The sequence below is a fragment of the Helicoverpa armigera genome, chromosome 16 (genome assembly GCF_030705265.1).
Source record: "Helicoverpa armigera isolate CAAS_96S chromosome 16, ASM3070526v1, whole genome shotgun sequence".
In the NCBI taxonomy this organism is placed as follows: domain Eukaryota; kingdom Metazoa; phylum Arthropoda; class Insecta; order Lepidoptera; family Noctuidae; genus Helicoverpa; species Helicoverpa armigera.
This window is the reverse complement of record NC_087135.1, coordinates 6,740,478-6,763,574: the sequence shown is the minus strand read 5'-3', so window position 1 is coordinate 6,763,574 and position 23,097 is coordinate 6,740,478. Positions and strand designations below refer to the sequence as shown.

General features: G+C 35.3%; 1 protein-coding gene across 11 annotated transcripts in view; it reads left to right on the top strand.

The window, feature by feature from the left end:
• LOC110378740 (apoptosis-stimulating of p53 protein 1) overlaps positions 1-23,097 on the top strand; it is a 262,519-nt gene that overhangs the window by 166,408 nt on the left and 73,014 nt on the right. For 2 of the 11 annotated variants that reach the window (XM_064038432.1, XM_064038430.1), the window contains exon 2: positions 1,439-2,246. The exons of 8 other annotated variants lie outside the window; for them this stretch is intronic. In XM_064038432.1, the coding sequence (XP_063894502.1) occupies positions 1,518-2,246 (729 nt within the window). In that variant the 5' untranslated portion in view covers positions 1,439-1,517. Of the gene's footprint in view, positions 1-1,425; positions 2,247-23,097 lie in introns of those variants that run through there. One more of the 11 variants, XM_064038431.1, reaches the window with a different exon arrangement.

Sequence of the window (23,097 nt, the reverse complement as noted above, 5' to 3'; positions counted from 1 at the left end):
GCATTTCATTTTACCTTCCACAAGCTTTTTGTTTATTAACTCAATTATTTGCATACAAAATAAAACGAATACCCCATATTCTTATTATCTTTATCATTCACATTTAATAAAAATATTACGGATCATATTTTAATGGCTTTTCTGAAAAATATGAAGAATTTTATTACAATTCCATTTATTTTATACGCAAAGTTCATTTGGGGCGTAATAACGTATTCCTCATTTTTGTATAAAAAAGGTTTTATGCCGAAACACGTCAGTTTATTTTGGGAAACGTTTACTAGGGCTGGTTAAAATATGCCTGAGAGAAATAAGAAAGTTATACCTAGTATTGACAACGAAGAGCATTTTGCTTATAAATTGATTCATTTTATATCGTAAATACACGCAGCGTTTCGTCTCGAGTTACCTTTCGTCATCGTATAGACATCGTTTGTAATGAAATGATTGAGGGAGTCAGTACAATTGATGCTTCTTTTACGGTTAGGTACTCAAAGTACTGAACATGGAGCAAAGCAAACTTGGTATTCAAATGATTCACTTTTATTGCCCTTACCTGATTGATTATTCAAATAATTATGCAAGTGGGCCGCGCTTTGGACGCTTTTAGATATGAATGCTTTTAGGAAGGGCAGAAATATAACCGTTTGAAATGTACGATGGAACACGGGAAATATTATTCAACAATAATTGACATAGGTATCGATAAGTTGAAAAGGAGGGCAGCCATAGTAAGAAAGTGGTGTATCGGAACCGCAACAGATCTATTCTTCGATAAATACAAACCTTGGAGACATTGTGACATGCTCGAGCAGAAAATCCGATAACGTCAACTTTTCACTCGTGCCGTAAGTACGTATACGAGTATACGTGGAATAAAGCAGTAACTGACTTTTGAACTTTTTCCTCCCCTGGGAAAGGATTTGGAGACAAAATGTTTGCGGTTCACTTTTGGTTTATTTTGTTCTGTAAACTCTATAAATGACTTTGAATATTTTTAGAGGCAAACACTATTTTGGTAGACTGAAGTTTTAGTCCTTCGTAACCAGGTTCTGAAGATCAAACTCAATTGTCCCATTCCGAGTACACAATACGTTCGTTTGGAGGATTTGTATGTGTTGTCTACAGAAACGAGGAAGTCTGTTGTAAGTGACGACACATCAAGTATCCGAATGACGGCAATGATTACGCTATTCAGTTAGAAATAACATGTCTCCGCGGCGGGAAGGAACTTTAATATACGCGTCAAACGTGTGAGATGCGTTAGGAGATACACACGTACATATGTAACTTTCAAGTATCTACACTTACAGAATCGTCTCACGTTTGTTTTATTCGTATTTAGCTTCTGCGTAAAAACAATATGACATATGTTGTAGATTTAAAGATTTTCTGAATAGGTTTCCAGCCAATCATTACGCAACGTAATAAATTTTAGTTAATGAGTGGTTACAACATAATAATACACCAAATATGTGAGTGATAATAGTGATAAGTAAATTAAATGAATATTGAAAATGTTAGCTTGTGTGTGTCAACCAACGGAGACGGCGTTATTATTTAAAGGAGGACCACCGATTGCTATGGGGCCACTTGGTACACACAAAATACGACATAACCCTGTTGATGCCATGAAAGCCATCAAACTAATCCCTGCAGCTGTTCGCCGCTCCAGCGATGAGGGGAAGGACAGTTCTCCATCACATAATTCATCACCCACCCTCATAAACTCAACTGGAAACTTACTGAATTTAAGAAAAATAGAACGAAAAGCTAAATCAACGAAAATCCTAGTTAACCCCGTCTGTTCTGACAGCGTTGGTACGAGCGATGATAGCAATCGATCCAAAAACGTCCACTCTAAGTGGAATGGAAAGAAAAAACGTCTCAAGTCTGAGAGTGCTGCTAAGAACCTCAAGAAAGACGAACGTAAATGTGATAAAAATGATCCAATTAGTAGAAGCGATGGTAAAGCAGATAAGAAATCGATATCTTGTTTCAAAATAAAAAGTTCCGAAGATAAATCACGCTCAGCCGAAGACCGAAAATCTGGAAAAGAGAACTGTACAAATGAAAATGCCAGTAATCTGATGAGTGCCGAGAAACCCGATATTATTAACCATTCCAGGAAAAATAGCAGAGAAATTTTTGTAGACGAAAGTACCATGACCGATCAGGCGATGTTAAGAAATGACCAATTGGATAAGGGAAAGACTGATTCTACTATAGCAGTTAAGGAAATGAAGGTAAGTGAGCTGTCAGACTTGCTAGCGATAATAAAGTACTTTTCAAACAAAATAGAACTAAAGTGGCGGCAAAGTAATTAAAATGCATTCACAATGCTACAAAAGTACGCCAGTAGAACTTGAAACACAATCATTCAGTTGTATATTGAATTGGGTTCATTTACCAGCATTTCGGTCGTCTCGGCGTTTGGATCAATCTGTATGCTAATGACGGACTGGAACATTCTCGGTTTGCACTCATCTCTTCCCTCTTTCATTACTCCCTTCCTTTCAACGAGTAATGATAATATTCATTTACCAGAACCATGTTCCTGATCACGTTAATGCATAATTCCGTGTTTTCTAGCAATTTATTTCGATAACATCATCAAAAGTTTTGAGGTCGACAGAAGTGTGAAATTCAATGTTTTATTACTAGCTCTAATTCAAATATGAAAAGCTATTCATGAATACAGTGAGCACAAATGGAAAGTTAATTAATTGAAGTGCTGGTCAAAACTGAGTATTGCGATGCATTATTGGAATTATTTGCTGTGTGATTGTCCCATCTGTGTTTAATATCCGGTGGCAAAAGCCCGGATAATTTCATTGTGGCTTCGCTAAAACCTCATTGCAAATCGATTCTGTGTCGATTGCGGACCAAAAAAGGTTCTTTCAGCCGAATTTGCTTCATTGATATTCTGGCCCGTGCCGCGAATGATTTTAATATTGTCATTTGCATAAATATTAATATTAGATGCTTTGCCTAAAAGCGTCAATGCTGAATTTGTTTTTGTTATAGGCACGTTTGGCAAATGTTCGCAGCAAAATTTTGGTTATTTCATTTTATGTAATAAAGGTTTTCATTGTTTCCAAGTTGTGTCTTTTCCGGGACAGTGCTGAAGCAACAGATGTTTTGAGTCATTGAAAATGTTTCGGTAGGAGCTCGATTTATGGAAGTCTCGCAAATGATAAAGCCTCTTGTGTGTATCCGACTGTGGCGAGACAGCCGACTGAAACATAGGCACTGAGCACTGAAGCACTATTACCTACTCTACATACAGCTTCGTATATACTATACATATACGAGCAGATTTATGTTGGTCACTCTGTGAATATATATTTCAAACCCACTGACCAATTTCGTATTCAAATTCAGTATTAAAACAGTGGGTTAATGAGATTTGGAAACTTAATGATCTATTTATTTTTATTCGAGTTTACACATTCCTCTTGTAGTAGCATGTTTTGCGACCGTACTTAATTGTTATAATTTAATTTCAGTTGACATTTACGTAAACTTATTCAAGTATTATTTGACAAGACATCTCATTAAATGAAAATCTTAACACTTAATTACTTTTGCGAATTTTAATTCATCACAAACAACAGCTTCGTAAAATTTTGAACTTGAAAATAAATTAAATGTTTCCGTTTATTTGTTTCAGGTAAGAGTTTAAATAATGGCACCCGAGTGTACGCGCCGTGTAAAAGGTATTTAATTAAGTAAAATCCGCTTCTCGCCTAACTGAGAACACGTAGACGTATGCTTATTATTATTATTTTGCATATATGAAGATTGTAGGTATACGTAATCAGATAATGTCTTACGGAAGAATGAACCTTAAGAACTGTTTTGTAATGATACAGATACAGTCAGTTCTAAAAGGCATAATAACCCCGCCAAAATCACTTCCTCGCACAGTGTTTTTATTTAAAGTTCTATAATTAAATATCTTCTAAGTAGTTAAAACAAACTTAGCAGGGCAGAATACATTAATTGAATTAACAAAGAAAAAACAAGGCCCACTTTTAAAGAGAGCGTAATTTTCGAAGGAGTTATCAGGGCACTAAAGTTTTTGGGGTTAATTATTTTAGTACAAAAGCTAAATAAAGTCGGAGGTCGTTTGAGGTATAAACGTTGCAAAAATTCCCGGTATTCACACTAGGTGGGATAATGGAGTTAACGTGCGCCGAGTTTCATAAACTTAGTTTGCACCATAAAATGGCCACTGTAACTATTTACACCTCTTTGTTGCGGTAAAATAGTTACGCATTTATAACTGGAATGACTACGTCTAGTTCGCTAATCTCTCTTATTGTTTGATTTGTTTTAAAATGACTTTTGCAAAGAGTAATTAAAATGAGGACTTTGACTTCATTTAGGCTCAGACTGTGATGAGATAAGTTGACTAATAGAATTGCTTCACTCACTTGAGAAAATACGTCCCTTAGATGATCTTAGATTCATTACAGAAAGACCTAGTTTTGAGTGTATTTTACCCTCTCGTGATTAACCAAAATCCAACACTTTTCAACTCTCTGCAATTTTTAAACAGAAAATGTTTTTGCTCGGCTCATGAAGTTGCTTTAGTAAGTCCCATTTACTCGCAAAGCTACAAAGAAAAACACTGTACAAATTATGAACGCAGCCAAAGTATTACATTATGCTTACTTATTCATTGTTTACGTTTAACTTCAAACATTTTATGGTGCGTTAACGCTTTATGTAAGTTCTATAGAAATAGGGCGACATTGAGAACCTGTTACAATGAGCGTAGTCAAATGTAAAGAAGGACTATTCTTGACTTTTTGTTAAGTGTTTATTTATTTATGGTACTGGGAAGAGGGTCTTTTTGTAGAAAACGCGGAGTCACTTGTTTCTTTTTTTAAATGTGAAAAGAAAACAGGCCGTGATGAGCGCTAGTGTTGTTCAGGTTGTTAGTGGGTCGTGGCCTTGTCTATTTACAGTTGGTCAAAGGTTGCGCGGTGCGGACTTTTAGACGCGAAATGAATGGTCTGCGACTAAGACGGATGCTCCATAAAAACATGGTTGGTTCTAAGTGGTTTCGTGCTTTGATACTTTTGACGGTTTCACAGCTTCAAGAGTGGGAAACTATCTGTATTGTGATCGGCACTTTCATAACTTTAATAAACAAAACGAAGCAAAATCGTTTATTAAAGAATACAACCTTTGTTGGGAGAATTAAAAACACCAGCACTCAATTAGATACCAGCTCTCGCACTTTTATTAAGAAACCTGCAAAATGAAGCCTTTCTCTCTTGGAAATTTGTTTTTCAATTAAAACTTTCTATTTGTTTGACAAATGAAGTATTTTTTTCTCCTGAAGTTTACGCGATTCTTTTCAAAGTTTTGTAAGCAGAGGTGACTGTATCGTACTGTATTTTAGATTCAATATTTTTGCTACTTTAGTCAATCGGATTGGTAGTGTTCAATTTGAATAACTGTAACAGTGAAATATATTGACTTTAGACACGGATATTTAACAACTATTCCGTGCACTGAAGAGCAAATAAATGGCTTCCTCGTTACAATTTAATTCGATACAAGCGCAGAATAAAACCTCCCGCTGCTTCCAGCAGTGTTGACATAAAAATGCACAGCAGTCACCCCGCAGCCACAGCTCGGCAGTTCCAATTGCCATGTCATACTAATCGACAACGCAATTGACATAATAAGATTGTCCGCCTCCCGTTCAATTTCCGGACGGACAAACTTAAACAAGCCAGAAAATGTACGGTTTACAAATATTGGTTCTAACTTCTTGAATGACGAACGTATAAATTAAACAACCCTATTCTCTATTTAGTACAATTAACAGGTCGATTTTGTTTGTTTGGGATGGCAACAAAAACGGCTTATCCGGACGACGGGACTTGGCGACGCTTGCCATTCAATGGACCGTATTTTCATTACCGTTTATGCTTCATTGTTCCTAATATATTGTAGCGGTGCAAAAATAAATTGAAACTGATAAAATAAAAGAATTGAAAAAGCTTATTTTTTACATAAAACAGAATTCAGTCTCAAAATTAAAAATGGTTTCCGCCCAGTAGAAGTTGCTGCCTACGATTCATTTAATTTATTATCTTAGCCGTTGGATCGAAAAAGTTAATCTGCAAACATTATTAGCTGCTGCATCGCTACTTAAGTACGCTCAACTCACTGGGATGAAGTTTACTCGGCCACTCGAACTACGTTGTTAGTTAAACACAAATTCGTTGGCCAGTTATGTACTTACTAAAATATTACTTTAGCTTACAGCCGTTGGAGATGCTCATTTTTAAGTGATATAAAGCATATTTTTCTTGTAAATAGACATTTTACAGCAATTTGAATACGTTAATGAGGTGTCAGATAATTTTGGCCTGGACTGTAATAGCTTAAGTGTATTGACAGATTATAACATTTCTTTTAGATGCTGGTATCATCAAACATTTGAACTTCCATATTTTAATTTCAGAAAATTGCGAATATACTTTATACAGCTTAGTTTAGGACCACAATTGTTTTTTGCCAAATTGAAAACTTGTTCGTAATTGGTGTCCACATGTAGCAATAACATTGGACAGCCGCCTAGATAATGGAGTGCTGATACCTGCTTCTATCTATCCAGCACAGATACTGCATCACGACCTAACGAGTTACGGATAGGCCAACACGAATTCATTTACATAATAATGTAAGTAAACAGATTCCTTTTATAGCAGTATTAGGTTGAAAACCGCTGTATCAGTTTCGATTGACGCCCACGGAAAGATAGGATCAGTTTGATGAGGAAACCACACGACAAAAAAGGAAATTAGTTTTGTAAGCGAATTTGAAAATGTGGAGCGAAATACAGGATAGCTTTTGTTGTAATTCAGTTATATTTTTGCTGGTGTGTTGCGTGTGTGTATTTTTGCTGATGGAGTAGCCAAATATGTATAGGATAATCTAAAAAGCTTGACGTCATAAAATTATTGTTTGTTCATTCAATATTTAACTCAGTATTCAATTTATGGCTTTCATCTGTATTCATACGTATGAACGGTAATCATAAATTGGATACCTACTTAATTAAAATACGTAAAGCCGCTTAGTCAAATACCACCAGAGTTATTACAAGTTTATCTGCTCACCCAGAACTAAACTTAAACGCTAATCCTCCCTAACACAAGTTAATTCCTTAAACCGGTGCAAAGACGAAAACAAATCCGACTATCCGACCCAGCATCCGAAACAAAATCACTATTTACGCTTATGTAGATAAGTGTTTATCTCTAACCATAAAGGCTAAAGGCGTATCCTGTACCGCTATTCCAAGGGTATCCTGTACCGACATTAACTGCTTCGCCAGTCTACTTACTTATTCACGGCATTAGGTCGGTTACAGATAGCCGGTACAATGTTACCGAAAATCACTCTCCAATGTCCGAGCCTTACTCGCCGAACAAAGTCTAAACAACCGCGGTCAGACTGGCAAAAAGAGAATTCTAAATTTAATCTGTGTAGCCGCGGCCTTAGGTGAGTCCATACATAGTTTTGTTCACATATTTTCTTGTTAGGTTAAGGGAGTATATTTGCTTGGAAGCGATATTGCGGTGCATTAAGGAAGGAAGCGCGCTGCAAAGTTTACTCTGGCACATTAATCTAATTCCAGTGAATTGTGTGCTGTATTTTACAATAGCTTGGAAAAGCGTTTACCTGTATTATAGCTTATTGCTCGTTATCGCTAAAATGTCTACGTTGTTTACGACATTATGTGAACACAAAGTAACATGAACAGAACATCCTTTGCGCTTAGTATTAAGCGCTAGGAAATAAGCAAACACGTAGGTATCTACTGAACATATTTTTATTATAAGCAAGATAAAGAAGAAATCCGCTTAAAAGGTAGTATGTTATAATAATGAGCCGTCAAGATATACAAATAATTATTAGGATTAACACGCACGGCCCGTTTGTATAATAACAGGGAGATGCCGCGTCCCTTTGCAAATAGGATTACGTGAGGCGAGAATTCGTATTATTCATTTCGTCACTGTGGAATGGAATGGGACGGGAGTGGTCACGAAGAATTATTGCTGTAGACTATGATAATTTTCTCAGTCACAGAATTTTCCCTAGCATTTTCATTTAAAAACGAAATGCTTTTCATGAGACAACTGTTGCATGTTTCTTACATTATACTTACTGCAAGATTCAAAATATTAAAAGTGCATTTAATATCTCAATAGATTAGTTCGCCTCCATAAACTTCAATAACACAAAGTTCTGGACCGCTTTCAATAGCTTCCATTGTAAACCACTGCAGTACTCTAAATAAAGCGCAGTGGGTTCTGGGATCTTACAACTAATTGTACTAAGATAAGCCTTCAATAACTTCGTAGACTGCAAATCTAGAATATATGTTTGTATATAACTTCAAAATGTGTTATATATAAATCTCAATGTTTCGGCACGATCCACGCTGACAACGATGCGGATGAGTTTTTTGAAACTTAGTTGTAATTCCTTTGCTTTTTTAAATATTTGTTCGTATTCATTATTTTTATTTATTTAACCATTTATGTACACAGTAAACACACACTAAAGAAGTAGACGTAACATAAAATAGTACAAAGGTACTGCTTCTTTTGTTATTTTTAGTTATTTTATTTAATTTAAGTTTACATATTATTTCTGTAAATATCCTGCATATTAATAAAAGACTAATAAGTATCTGTACTTCAAAACAGACAGGGATATTCCTCGAACTAGTTTAAATGTGTCCGTCGTATTCAATGTATCTGCGCCGAACGGATTACGTCCAAACTAACATGCGGATGGCGGATTAACTCCTCAGAACCAATGGTTTTAATAGACACTGCTGTATGCCGATATGTTTATTAAATATTATTCTGGATTTTGTGGCAGTATCATGGCGAAATTTCAGTGTTCCTGCTAACTTTGAAGATGATTGTTATAACTAAGTATATGAATGCTAGTTTTGCATGAATTGAAATTTCTGGCCATACATATTAACTCAGATCGCTTTATCGATTTTCTAGTTTCTGTAAGTATACACATGTTCGAGAAATACCGCTTAGCCCATTAAACATGATGTAATGTAGGGCATTCATTGTAAGGAAAGGTATAAAAAAGGTGTAACAGTTTCTAACTGCACTCCGCTATCAGAGCGCTGTAGTTAATAATGTTCTCGTTAACACAAAGCCAGTTTAATCTTCGAAACACGAACAACTCGTTGACCAGCTGGTAACCAGCAATATATCAAAAACTAAGTTCCTTCTTGTTTTCCTAGGAAGAGCAAACTCGCTATTTCAGATAATTCCATTGAATTGAAATCGCCGAAGTTTTCGACTGGAGTTTAGGGATCATAAATAAACTGGTACAAACTGGATTAGTATCCTTAGAAGCTAGACTTAACTCTATTTTGTAAGTTGTTTTTGGAAAACAAGCTTAACATCTGTGATTTATTAGAATGATCCAATAAACAAAATTCAAAACGCTTTCCAGCAGTCCTTTTCATTTTCACATCAATATTATTTCAACAATGATATTTGCCAAACTTTCCTGCCATTGCATGTAACACAGTTATTGCTCACAAAAGCTATTACTATTTCTCAGTCAGCTGACTTACACGAAACAGCCATCTCATAACACCCCACTACGGGTAAGGGTTGAAGATGAGATATAGCCCACTGTCATACATATTGTAGCCGCACTATTTTCGGCATACGATCTACTTAGCGACCTGGAAGTTAATAATTTATCACTTGGAACCTACTACACCCACGCGTGGTCGGAAATAGTTCCATGTTAGATTATGTTCTGCATATGGAATGGTTTGTACCTATTTTTGATGTAAGTAATGGATTGAGTTGTAATTTCAAAATATTATATTACGTTAAGCTCTATTCATGATGTGGGTCCATATGAGAGGAGGCCTGTGCCCAGCAGTGGGACAGCAAAAAGGCTGAAGAGGATGAAGATTTCAAGTGTTTTTAGGGTTCCGTAGCCAAAATGGCAAAAACGGAACCCTTATAGTTTCGTCATGTCCGTCTGTCCGTCTGTCCGTCTGTCCGTCTGTCCGTCTGTCCGTCTGTCACAGCCGATTTACTCGGAAACTATAAGTACTACAGTGATGAAATTTGATGGGAATATGTGTTGTATGAACCGCTACAAAAATATGACACTAAATAGTAAAAAAAAGAATTGGGGGTGGGGCCCCCCATACATGTAACTGAGGGATGAAATTTTTTTTTTCGATGTACATACCCGTGTGGGGTATCAATGGAAAGGTCTTTTAAAATGATATAAAGTTTTCTAAAAAACATTTTTCTTAAAGTGAACGGTTTTTGAGATATCAGCTCTCAAAGTCGTAAAAAGTATGTCCCCCCCCCTCTATTTTTATAACTACGGGGTATAAAATTCTAAAAAAAATAGAGGTGATGCATGCTAATTAACTCTTTCAACGATTTTTGGTTTGATCAAAGTATCTCTTATAGTTTTTGAGATAGGTTGATTTTACTGTAATTTACGGAACCCTTCGTGCACGAGTCCGACTCGCACTTGGCCGGTTTTTGTTTATTGTTATAACTACCATAGGCAATACTATGTAGTGGGCACATGATTGGATGAAAAGGAAAAATACGGTGTAAATTAAATACTTTTAACAAGAACTTTTCACTGGCATTTTAACTGACTAATGATTCACTGACAAGTCACGGGACGTCCCTTCATGTTGTTTGAAAAATAAAAGATATAAAACAAATGAACGAACACGGTCTTACTAAACCGCCACGAGGAACGATGCTGACATCTTCTTCCTTGCTTTCATGAATATCCAAGTAGAAAATGGTAGCTGTTTTTATCTCGATAATATTTTTATCTGAACTGAACTATGTGGCATTACTTATTATATATACTTACATAGTCTAGTTAGTAAATAATCCTTTTGTTTTAGTGTGTCAAAACTCAATCAATTCCAGTCATAAAGGATATAGGTACCTATAAACCTTTTATCTTTTTCTAAGACTATTCTTTGCAATTTTAACACAATGCCGTAAAAATCGCTAACATTGTCACATCTACGTCACACAAAGGCGAATCTTCAAAATGTTTCCGCATTACTTAAGTACCTACGTAGGTACACATATGACTTGCTTTACCTTATTACGAGGCTTTCAGCCTTCACAGCTTTGCCAACCGCAAATTACAAAGCGGTACTTGAACTGCTAAATCCTGAGATTGTAATGCGCCTGCTTCGTGGCACTTCGGAACTCTTCGGCGCGCTTCGTCAGGTGGCTAATCCATAGTGAAGGAGGAAAGTAGTTTAGTAAGCGCGGTTTATGGCTTATGAATAAGGTTGAGGTTTAACGCAACTCTTTTATTTTTGTTAGGGTCTTTTTTTAGTCTTATTTTCTGAATAAATAATTTACACTTACGTTAAATGTGCCTATGAGTAGTGCTTTAGGAAAACAGTGGCTCTGTTAGCGCAGTTAGAACTGTGTTCTAAATTATAGGGTTTGAAACCCTATAATTTAGAACATACATACTCAAATACTTTGGTGCCTATCTAGGATATTAATAATATTGTAATTTTAAAATCGTTTCAGACCAAATTCACGCATCCACGTTGTTTGTAGAAATACCTTTATTTCTGTGGGTACTTGCAAACCACCAGAATGGTATTCAATATTCACTACTAGTGGAGAAAGTTCAGATTAAAATCGTTAATGTTAATGAAACCAATGTTCTTTTTATTTGAAGCAGAAATGAGCCTACCCGTAGGTATTTTCAACTTCTACTCATGTCTAATAAAAACCTCTTTCAATGTTTATACGGAATCACCACTACATTGAAAGAAGTAGATACCTCAGTAATTACAAGGTGTAAAATTTTATTGAAACGCTTCAGAAAAAGGCGGCTCTTACGAGAAAGCAGGAGCATACTAATGTCCTCTTAGATAGATAAACACTTCATCGCCTTTTAACGGTTTACTTTATAGAATCGGTAGCTAATCGACCGTTTTATCGAGTGCAATAAATGCTTACTACTTACCTAAAGTAGTCTGAGATTGACCACTAATTGCAACCAACAAGTTACGCTGAGCCGGAATAAAATCTATTAATATTCGGGTACATGATATTTTATTCAGAAGGTAAGCTTGGCATAGTCTAGTCCATATCATAAAATAAAAATGAGCGCGTTCTTTTTTTAGCCTGAACTTCACAATATTAGGTAGGTCCTCAGGGTTCAATGACCTCTGTAGATATTGTTACGGTACAATATTACAATATGTAAATTGTAATTTATTACGTGAACAGTAAATACGACTTTTGTACAGATATCAAACAAAATGGAATTCAACATATGTTGGCGAAAACGTTAATACAAATCCGGTAGCTTCAATTAAGGGTCAATCCCCACTGAAAGAGCAGCGGCCGGCAGCGGCCGTAAATGCAAGGGATTGAGCGCGAGCGCGGCGGGCCGCGCGGCGCCACGCGCCGCGCCTCGCTCTTACATTGTCCGTGCTCTTACGGCCGCTGCCGGCCGCTGCTCTCTCAGTGGGAATTGACCCTTATATGGGTTTGAGCCGATACTGAGAACTGACTCATATCGGTAATTTTATGAGCAATATGCGAAAATGTAATATTCACTAATTAATATTGAAATAATTTATTACCTATAAATAAAGTACCTATTAATTATATAGTACTTATAAAGTAAACGCAGATACACGAAAAATACGATAGTCTAAAAACCTGATATATACCTAAATAAATCTACCCTATCGAATCGAAAACTAAAATATTTCTAGGCCCAGGACGTTTTAAAGACTCGAAGTCTATATAAATTACACTGTTACTTAAACTTAAGTCTGATTACGACTTAAAAGGTTTCTAATCCAGATACCCGGCGGCAAGAAATCAAAACCACGACCATAAATCAAAGTTAGTTCAAGATAAAATTCATCTGATAGTTGAGCGAAAACTTTTAGAACACTTGTTAATCCAAACCGTTATTTAAATTACAATAAATTAATCTACTAAATTATTCTCTATCCAAAATTAATCTTCCCGGAGTAATTAATAGCCACTGTAAATATAAATTTAACCAATGCCATGTAACCAAAAACGAATGGAAGCTTCTACAGATTAATACTAACGAGAAACTGAATCCAATTTTGCAGCTTCTCATAATAATCACAGGAAAAACTGCGGACATTTTATCAAAAGGTTTTAAATTTCATTCTGTTTTCACTCCGATATTTTCGATCAACAAGTTCCAATAATTCCTATAATGTTTTATTGCTATTATACAAAGTACTGTGTATGGATAAACTTAAGCAATTTTCTTTTATCGGCAAAAGTTTTCGATGCTTATCAAGCAACTTTTATTTTGGTTGAGTTACTTCCCTACTTTTCGGTATAATCATTGAAGCAATTTTTCACGGCATGAATTTTGATGATTGAGCAATTATTGCTCTCTTTCTTTTTCTTTTCATGTTTTGTAGCGATATCATTTACTTAGATATTATCGAAATATGTGGTTGTCGTTTTGTGCTTTATATTCTTGGCGATTATCCTTAAGATCCTTTTGGTCATTTTGCTCGATGTTAGCTTTCTCGAGGCGCCATTCAAATCCAGTTTATGTAGCTTAGTCATGCTAAACACCAACTTCAAGTTTCCTATTTTAGCAAAAGTTTCTACTGTTGTTGTACGCTTAGAAGTAGCGAGTTTTCCGAATTCTGGACTTGTGAATACAGACGCCGCCTTTACGTCGGTGCCTAAGGGACTTATAGTACGTGACTTGTTGACTAGTTAGTGTACTACAGATTTCGTTTATATCCAGCCCTGGGAATAAGTATAACTTTATTATAAAAAAATTGCCTAAATGTAATCTCATCTAGGTTTTGTTCACATCCTTAGGGAGAAATAGGTACAGTTAGAAGTTTCTGCTTACTATCTAAATGTTTTATACACTTTAAAAATGTCGACTTAACGAAATTAATAGGTAGATAACCATTTTCCGTAAATAAAAAATGTAACTAGGAAAAGATTGGATATTTTCATGTAACCTATTTCGATTTTACGGCCTGATAGTTCGGGCAATCTATCAAAATACATTATTTGTCAAAAACGAAACAAGGGTCGAGGAAAAATTCATAAAATATTCATGTCTACTTTCACTGTTTGAATAATTAATCTTTCTTTTAATATACATTATTTTGCAGAACTTTTTGTAGCACAGATTGCGGCTGAAATATTTACTTCATAAAATTTTGCTGATAATCAATTTCAATTTAAACAACTCCAGACTTCAGATAAATAATGTCTTCCAGCTGAGCCTTAATAAATTGAGTAAGATGATGTCTGAGGACAAGCAATTACTTACTGAAAAGATAGTAGATCTTAGCCATGACGAAGATAACGCAAAGGTAGAAGAAGTTTCAAACTTGCATCACTCCGACAACTTAATTTATTAAAACCACCGCCAGAGCTCGGCGGCTAAGATAACCGAGTTACATAACCTTTTTCAGTCTCGGAAAAACTAGTGTAGCATTCATTTGCGTTCAGAAATATTTATTGCATCGTTACCGCATAAAATGGTCGTCCCATTAGTGCAGAAAATCTTATTCTAAACAAGAACGTTAATGAATTGGTAAAAAAGTAAGGCGCGCCATAAATTCGTTGGCAGTCGTCCGGCGTATTAAGGTTTCCGTAATTGTAACCAACAAGGGCTTCGTAGGCTTTGTTCCTCTGGCGCAAACTGCTAGACGCGAGACGCGCTTTTATCGCAATTTATTTTCTTGACAATAAAAGCGTTCTCATTTTTCCCGCAACGAATTGCGGTCACATAGTGGTCCGCCATACTGAGACGTATGTATCCGAGGCTAAGTGCAGAAAAGTGTCGGGATGCCTCAGTGCTCGCGGCCAAAGAATGTCCGCAATAGGGCTTTTAGATGTCGCTTTTTATTGAACGCTACTTGGCTTTCGCGATGGACCTTGTAAAGTTTAGAAGTCTTAAACTAAAAGAAAATTACATTCACTCCGTTGTGACTTTGATGACATAGACGGGCGTTTTATGGAAGGTTCTTGGGCGGGTCGGGTCGCGATCCAACTTGAAGCATACAATGCTTTATTTTTCACATGTTGCAAAGGCCGTGGAAGACAATAGGGCAAGTAATAACGTCAACCAGAAGAATGAGAGTGGAACAAAACAGGCTGAAGTGGCGAGCCAGGGCCGCCCTATTGTTGCTCGAGATATTGCAGCACCAGCCACACATGTGCTATGTATGGAAAGAATACGCCAGTAATTACTAAAGCTGCAGGTTTACATATTCCCTGCCCATCCCTGTTTCATCGTAATTGGACGGACATGCCTTAATAACAATGACCTATTTATATCCCTATCCTTGAGTCATTTCATAGACATCGCAAAGATGTAATTACGGTTTGCCTTTCAGAATTCTGAAATGTGTCAAAGTGGATGAATACGGGTTTAACAACAATTTAAACAGTATTAAAAATTAAGTTTCTCATTTAATATAAAGTAAATGTAATTAAATTCCTTACAATGTCAACTTCATCACAGTTTTACGTTTCCTACAAGCACATTAAAGAAACATAAATTCCGATTTCCATCCCGACCATTTCACCGAAAGACATTACATAAGTTCATTCACCTTAGAACATATTTCTTGGAGTAGTAAGTTGGGGCCAGTGGTGCGAGTAAAGTTATGGGCCCAGCAAATGGCTCAGGACAATCTGAGGGGACTACAGATGTGGTTATTGGCACTCGCAATGATATTTTATCACGACCATTGTTAATCATGAGTACTCTGTCTAGATGTAGTCTACAATGGACCAATTTATATCTTTATAAGTAGGTAGGAGTTTTATTTAATATCCATTTCGAAAACAGAGTTCTTAGCCAAGGTATCAAAATTAATTATGAAACTTACAAACAAGCGGTGACAAAGTTCTTGTTCTGTGACAGAGATACCGTTTAATTTACTTTCGTTGGTTATGTCACTCAGCGTCCTGTAACTATCTCTATGTAATAAATCCTGACCTTGTTAGATTGCTGCGTAGAACAAGAACTAGACTTTATACTACTTATTTATAAGTCTGTATTTAGTGTAACCAGAATATGATTAAAATTTAAAGTACAAAAAGTTCTGTATATTTCCAACATTGTTTCAAAACAGTGTATTTCTGTCCACATAAACAAACGGGTCATGTCATGCCATTTATTTTAAGTACAACACCATTTATGTGTCATCGCATTCCTTCCTTTACGGCGTTCACCACTTGGATGGATTGGAGAAAATAAAGCAAAAAAATATTTTCTGCGGTTGCAAATAAACATTACTTCCCTGGAGTGTCGTAACTGTGTTCTAAATGCTTATTACCAGGATGGTCAGCGCTCTGTGAACATACGTGTCATTAATCCGATTCGGGGAATAATTATGGCGGTGTTCCCCGGAGATGTAAGTCTAGTGCAGGCTTAAGGTCAATAGTGGACAGGCCGACTGACACGGATTCTCGATTCTCTGGGGGCAACGTGACTTGTGTTGGTCATTGTTATCTTGTGTTTTGTTGTTAGGTATACATGAGATTATGTTGAATTATGTTATAAAACCAGTAGATGTTTGAAGGTAATCTTTTTTAGTTTTACAGCTGGGTACTAACTTTTAACAGACGCGTTACGGGTCAATTTTCATGCGTAGTAAATAAATAATGAAACTACCAAGCCACCAAGTGCTTAAACCTCAGTTGAAAATATGTAAGACAGATAAACCAAACAGATTTATATTCGCATTAGTACTTTTCTAAAGTGTTCTCAATTGTGCACATGTGTGTGTACTAGCGTTCTCCGATACGTAAATGATGAACGATTTCGTATGCATGTGTGCGACTCATATGCAATATTGCTCCAGTCTCCTCGTTCGTATTCCAAAACATTAAGCGTAACTTGTAAACATTCTCGTATTGATTTTTGTAGAAATAAAACAAGTTTATTATGCACGACAGGGATACAGGTGCGGTTGGCATAGTAAATCAATGTCGGCTCCATTTAACCGGTCTAAAACAATACCAATTCAATTACAACTTGTATTTTATGTTCCTGTGTACAAACAAAATGACTGTTGGCAATAAAAACCATAGAGTTTATCATTTTACTGGAAGTGTCATATGCACGAAATAATGTTCCAAAATTAAACTTTTTTACAATCAAGCGAGGTACAAAGGCCAAAAATGACCAATTGTTTTTCAGTAAACTCCACAGTAATGGAAACTCTTTTTTTATTTTTTTGTAAATACTGGCCATTGCTGTCAGTTGCAATATGAACTTTTTACGTTATGGCTTTTGTTTACCAACAGTACCTATTATCCGCGCTCTCATAGTGTTTGCTAGAGGTAGAACAATAGAATAACAATGCGTTAGATGACCAAATACGCTTTAGTTTATGCAAAGCCGAATGTGGAAATTCTAGAAATCTAATGGAGTAGAGAAATTGACGATATGTAATCTATTTTACCTTTAAATTTTTGAGTCTTACTAGTCCATTAACTCACTATTCTCATGCATGCTTTCAGTATTAACTATAAATAGTGAATCACAGGTGTTTATTATAAGTAATTGGCGACCCAATTATCAGCCAATAAAACTACAATAGATTGAAACTGATTCCATTCTTAATTACAAACACAGAATCGAACACTCACATTTGCTAATTAATGTAATAGCACATTCGGTTTAATTAATCCCTGTCTGTTTTGGTTTATTAGTGCACTAATTACTTTGGCCAACTTCACGAGTGGCCATACATTATTTAGGTATTTGGTTAATTCTAGTTTCGATCCGAATTAACCCTAGAGGGATTAGCTTTGTTTCATGGAAATGACAGGACTATGGACGTCCGAATAAAATTCCCCTGTTATTTTACCACAAAAATGGAAAGTAATATGGTAAGTTAGTTTACCGCATGCCAGTTTGACCTTTCGTGTTATGAGTTACAACCCCCATGAATGTCACCTTGACCGACATTTGAAGCATGGCGTACTTCAATGGTCATTTAATTTTTCATGATATGTATGAGTATCACCGTGAAGGTTTACGTCTGAGCAAACCGATGTTTCAGAGAGAAGTTCTTAATAAGAACAGTTTCGTTAGCAAATTTTATAAAGGTAATTTAAATGTAATTAGTGAACAAAAATATTTGAATACTTCGCGGAGAAATTCCGATGTATTTTTTTCGTCTATTAAATTTTGGGGAGTAACCACAATTAGGCTTCACAAATTAAGACTGTCGTCTGTTGCCACAAAAAGGTTGAATCATTCTCATATTTCATGACGAACCCTTAGTTGGTGTCTTTTGTTTTTACTGAAATAATGTAGTAACGAACGAATTACAAAATTAATTAACAGTTTCTGGCTGTATATCTGTGTCTTAGTTACTGAGTTTATCACTTAAATCAAGTTAGCTCAATGTCAGGTGTTGTGTGATTAATGACGCTCATGATTATCCAAGTTGCTCTATCGATCATACTGTGCACGTTTAGGTCAACTCTGTAGTACATTGTGACAAAATCCGACCTCTGTTTGTAAATTTAATTTAATTAAGTCAGGCGTAATCAAATTAAATTTATAAATAGACGTTGAATTATGTCTGTCACGAATATTTTGTACGTAAGAAACTTGAAGAAAATTAATGTTCTGAAATATTTTGCAATCTTGCATGGTGGTCTATTTTATATGTGACATACTAAAGGTACCTATTTCATGTTTGGTCTTTGTATATGAGAAATACTAATGTGGTTTTATTTACATATAGGGGCTTGCACGTGCAAATGGAAATTACAATTTATAGTGAAATATTCATAGCGGTACACTTTAGTTTTGATTTAACGTATGGAGAACTAAAATGCACTCAAAACGTTGTTTAAATATAACATGTTCCCAAAAGTAAATTAATAGTAGTTTCATAGCTTTGACTTCGTAATTAAAACAACAATTTGCAGCGTAATAATTTTAATACAATTATTTGAATGGAGTTCCGAGAGAAATAACGAAGCTACGGAACAGAACATGTTGCATCTTCTAATTTATGCGCTCCTAGTACTTCTTTTTTGTTTCGGAAATCTAATTAGTAATTTTTTATTCTTAAAAGATAATATTAAGCTTTCAAAAGTTTAGCAATTTATCCTAGTTAATATTTTGAAAATTAATAATGGTTAGGACGTAACTTAAAAATATTTTTTGCTTAAAAGTAATAAATCAATCAAGCTTAGTTTATTATAATTACTTAATAGATTCCACATTCCTTGTTACCTATTTACCATTAAAATGTATTCCGACAGTATTTAAGTTATTTCACATATTTCTTGTTAACCAGTAACCACAACAAGCGTATGTAGGTAAGAGTGTTCTCAGTAAAGCCGGTTAGTTACTTGCATGAGCAAAGGAAAGTTCACAATCAAAAAATACAGCACTATTAAGAGCATTAATATGAATAACATGTTTGTGTAAGTAAGCTTTTGAGTGTAAAAGAGGATTGCGAGTATGCTTGCATGCTTCTCTAGTAAACCTGTGCAGTTGGGTATTGTTTTCTTTATTCAATAGCGTCAAAAATAATAAACTATGATAATAAATCGATTATCCCTAACATTTCTTACTACATACGTTTACTTATGTAGATGACAAGAATCAGATTTAAGATGTAAAATAATATCCTTGGGATAGGTTTTTCTTTGAAAGTCGCTCCCGTATAGGCCTTGTTAGCCATCTGCGCAAGTGCCAAAACCAAATAGCTTGACACCGATGCAACTAGTCGTTTTTTATGTATCAAAAACAAAAAAAAAGTGTAATGTAAAAAATATATATATTTATGTACCGCAACAAAAAGTGTTTGCGTTAACTAACGTGGTCATTAACTAATCTCTAAAAAGCTTCTAACTAAACATAGGGGCGTTGTACCAAAGTCTTTGAACCTCACGTCAAAACTAACAACTGTATAATTAAAACGTACACAAGAGTTTTTGCATATTAGTAAGGGGTGGTGAGAAAATTAATTGATAAAGTTCCCGTCCTCACGTAGCGCGCCGCTATAAATATTAATCAGAATTTAATGTACGCACCTACTGAAACATAAAGCCATTTTGTACCAAGTTTTGTTAAGGTTTAATTCCGTTAGCTGCTGTTATTATTTTATGCGCCGCGGTTTTGAAGGAATTAAACTATAATGAGAAAGTTTATCACGTTAATATTATATAGGTGAGAATGTTTATTACTTGTTCACGCACAAAAGGCTGAACGGATTTTGATCAAACATGTCAGTAACATAGTTTATACAAAAGAGAGACATAAAAGCTGCCTTTGATCCAGGTACGGAAAGTAGTTTTCTAAGGGAAAGGGTGAAACCGTAAACACCTAGTATATTAATAAAAATGGTATTTCTTTACCATCTTGAAAATAATATGTTGGCAATGCCAAGGCTTCCTCAATCAATGTAATCAATATGCAATGTGACCCCAACGCAGTGTAGCGTGTAGTTACAAATGAATAGGAAATCCCATCTTGATATGATATCCAAATCTAACAATATTCATTCATCTCCCTTAGAGCCGAGGGACTAGTCAGTAGATAGTCTATTATTCATCGCTCAATTCGCAATCCGCATAGCTTTGTAGAAACATTCTGCGTATATATTAGACCTCATAAATGAAATTCTCACATGAATGGACACGTTAAGCGGAAAAAAATGCGAACGTCATTCAAGGAAAAACTTTTTCACGCTTGAATACGTAGTTGTTATAAAAATCGATAGCAACTTTTTACGAATGAAGTTGAATGGGAACTTTGTTTTTTCTATCATTCGAAATGTTACAGTTGAATGTTTGTGTATTTTTTTCACGAACCGTGTAGAACAACAAATAAATTCATGAAACCAATGATCCTTGCCGAGTCCGTATTGTGATTCATTCGTGGTGCGAGTGTTAAGCTATAGCGAAATTAAGAAAGATAATTCGACTTCAAAATATCGTTCATTGTCTAGCCCATTTGGTTATGTAACAGCCCTCTTAAATAAACAAAATATAAATTCTTTAGCACATTACAAGAGAGATGTCTATAATAATTCTAGTTAATGACCGCGTTTTTCTTGTTGTAAACGATAATTTATTTTTACGCGACATTACTTGGTCGTATAATAACACTTCGCGCTAATATTTATTGGCTCAATTAAAGTTTATAGTTTGCGCCATACTTTTCCCGTCTAAGGGCGAACTCACACGGTTCTATGTATTATTCATTAGAGAGAAGGTTCTTTGCCTCCTCACTTACACGCTCGTCCACTCAATAGCTTTAATTACCTTCTGAACAGGGGTTTTTGTACGTTGATTTTAACTTTATTAAAGTCTACGTTTAATTAGTCAACATGAATGCGATTTACGTAAGGTTAAATATTTGCTATTCAAAGTTGAAGTGTCATTAATCTATTTTAGTTTTTAGTTCGTGAGCCAAATGTTAGTGAAAGCTTAACTTTTAATGAATAATTAATGCATTTTTGTTTTATGAAAAGTAAACAATAAGACCAATTTTCTGTTGCATGGTGTCATTGACCTGTATGAAGTTATTTGAAGTGTTAAACCTGAATTGACTTTTATAATTTATTTCTTTAAATTATTTGTCTTGTCTACACCGACTGTAAACCCTAAAAACAAACAACCAAAATATTATTTTGGTAACATAAATCCTGTATAACGGTACTTACACATTCTTGTTGCTATTTAATTACATTTGGAAATTAAAACACGTGTAAACCGCCATTGCGTTATAGCAGAGCGGAGCTGGTTTCCACAAGGGTCATTACCAACTGAATTAGACTGTGGAAAGCAGCAGTTTTGCTCTAAGCGAGTAATTAATTTGTAAGAGCTAGCATTGCCTTTCAAACGGCACTCGTAATGCAAGGAAAGCTGCATTTCTGAACTATAGCACAGGACCAATTTGGAATAATCCTCGCAGATGTTTTACATGCGAAAGGTTGTTTGTAAGGTTCGATTTTACGAGGAAATAGTGGTGAAGAATTTTTGCTCGGGGATAGTTGGTATTTTGGGGACGCTTAAAGGGAATCTTTTCATCCGGAGTATGGGACGCAAAGGACGAAATTATGTGAAAAAAATACTCAGTTTTGCATAAATACATGTAGGTATCTACATCGATAAGCGCATATTCTACCTTCTTCGGAAATGTAATCCAATTTGCTAACAAACAGAGCTTTTAGGGAACTCCTGACATACAGAGTTAGTAGAGCTATCATAACCCTGGAATAATCCCTATGCCTAACGAAAGCCTCTTTAGACTAGGCTATGCTGCGCTGTCGAAGCTTTAGCCATCAAAACTATTGGCTTTACGTCTTTCAGATGTATGGTTGTATTTACCTACAATATGTAGACAAGTGAATATCCTAAATCCTCTACTGCATAAGTAGTTATTCTACTTTCATTAAGTGTCATAAGAATTATTAGGTTAAGATTCGTTATTTATAAACATTGTTTCACCTGAAAACCTCTCACTTAGAGCTATAAGCCGATAACTCCGTTCTTTATAATCTGTTAACCTTTTATTCAAAAGTTAATCAACAAAGTTAAATCAATTAATTATTAAAGGTGTGTTTAATCACCTTCGTTTGCTCTGACGCTGGTTTTCGCAACAGTAAAGTTTGATTGCAGTTCCCTGTTAGCATGTTGAATGTACATGCAATAATTTAATGCTTAGAGAAATAACAGACGTGTATTGAGTGGCAGATTTGCACGTAAATTGTTACTTGGTAATGGCTTTACTTAATTTATTCGCTAGTCAAATTGTTCAAGCTTCGTTATAATGTAGGATAAAATGTATGTTAGATTTATATATTGCTTCAGTGGTCATTTACTAGTAGGTCGTACGGTCTTAGATTAGTTGATGGTGCTTCATACATTTCGCTTCTTTGTAGTGCCAAGTAATATATTTTACTTAATAAGACGATATTAAATGTATCGTTCAAAATTAGTTTCAGTACAAAATAATCAAAGCTAG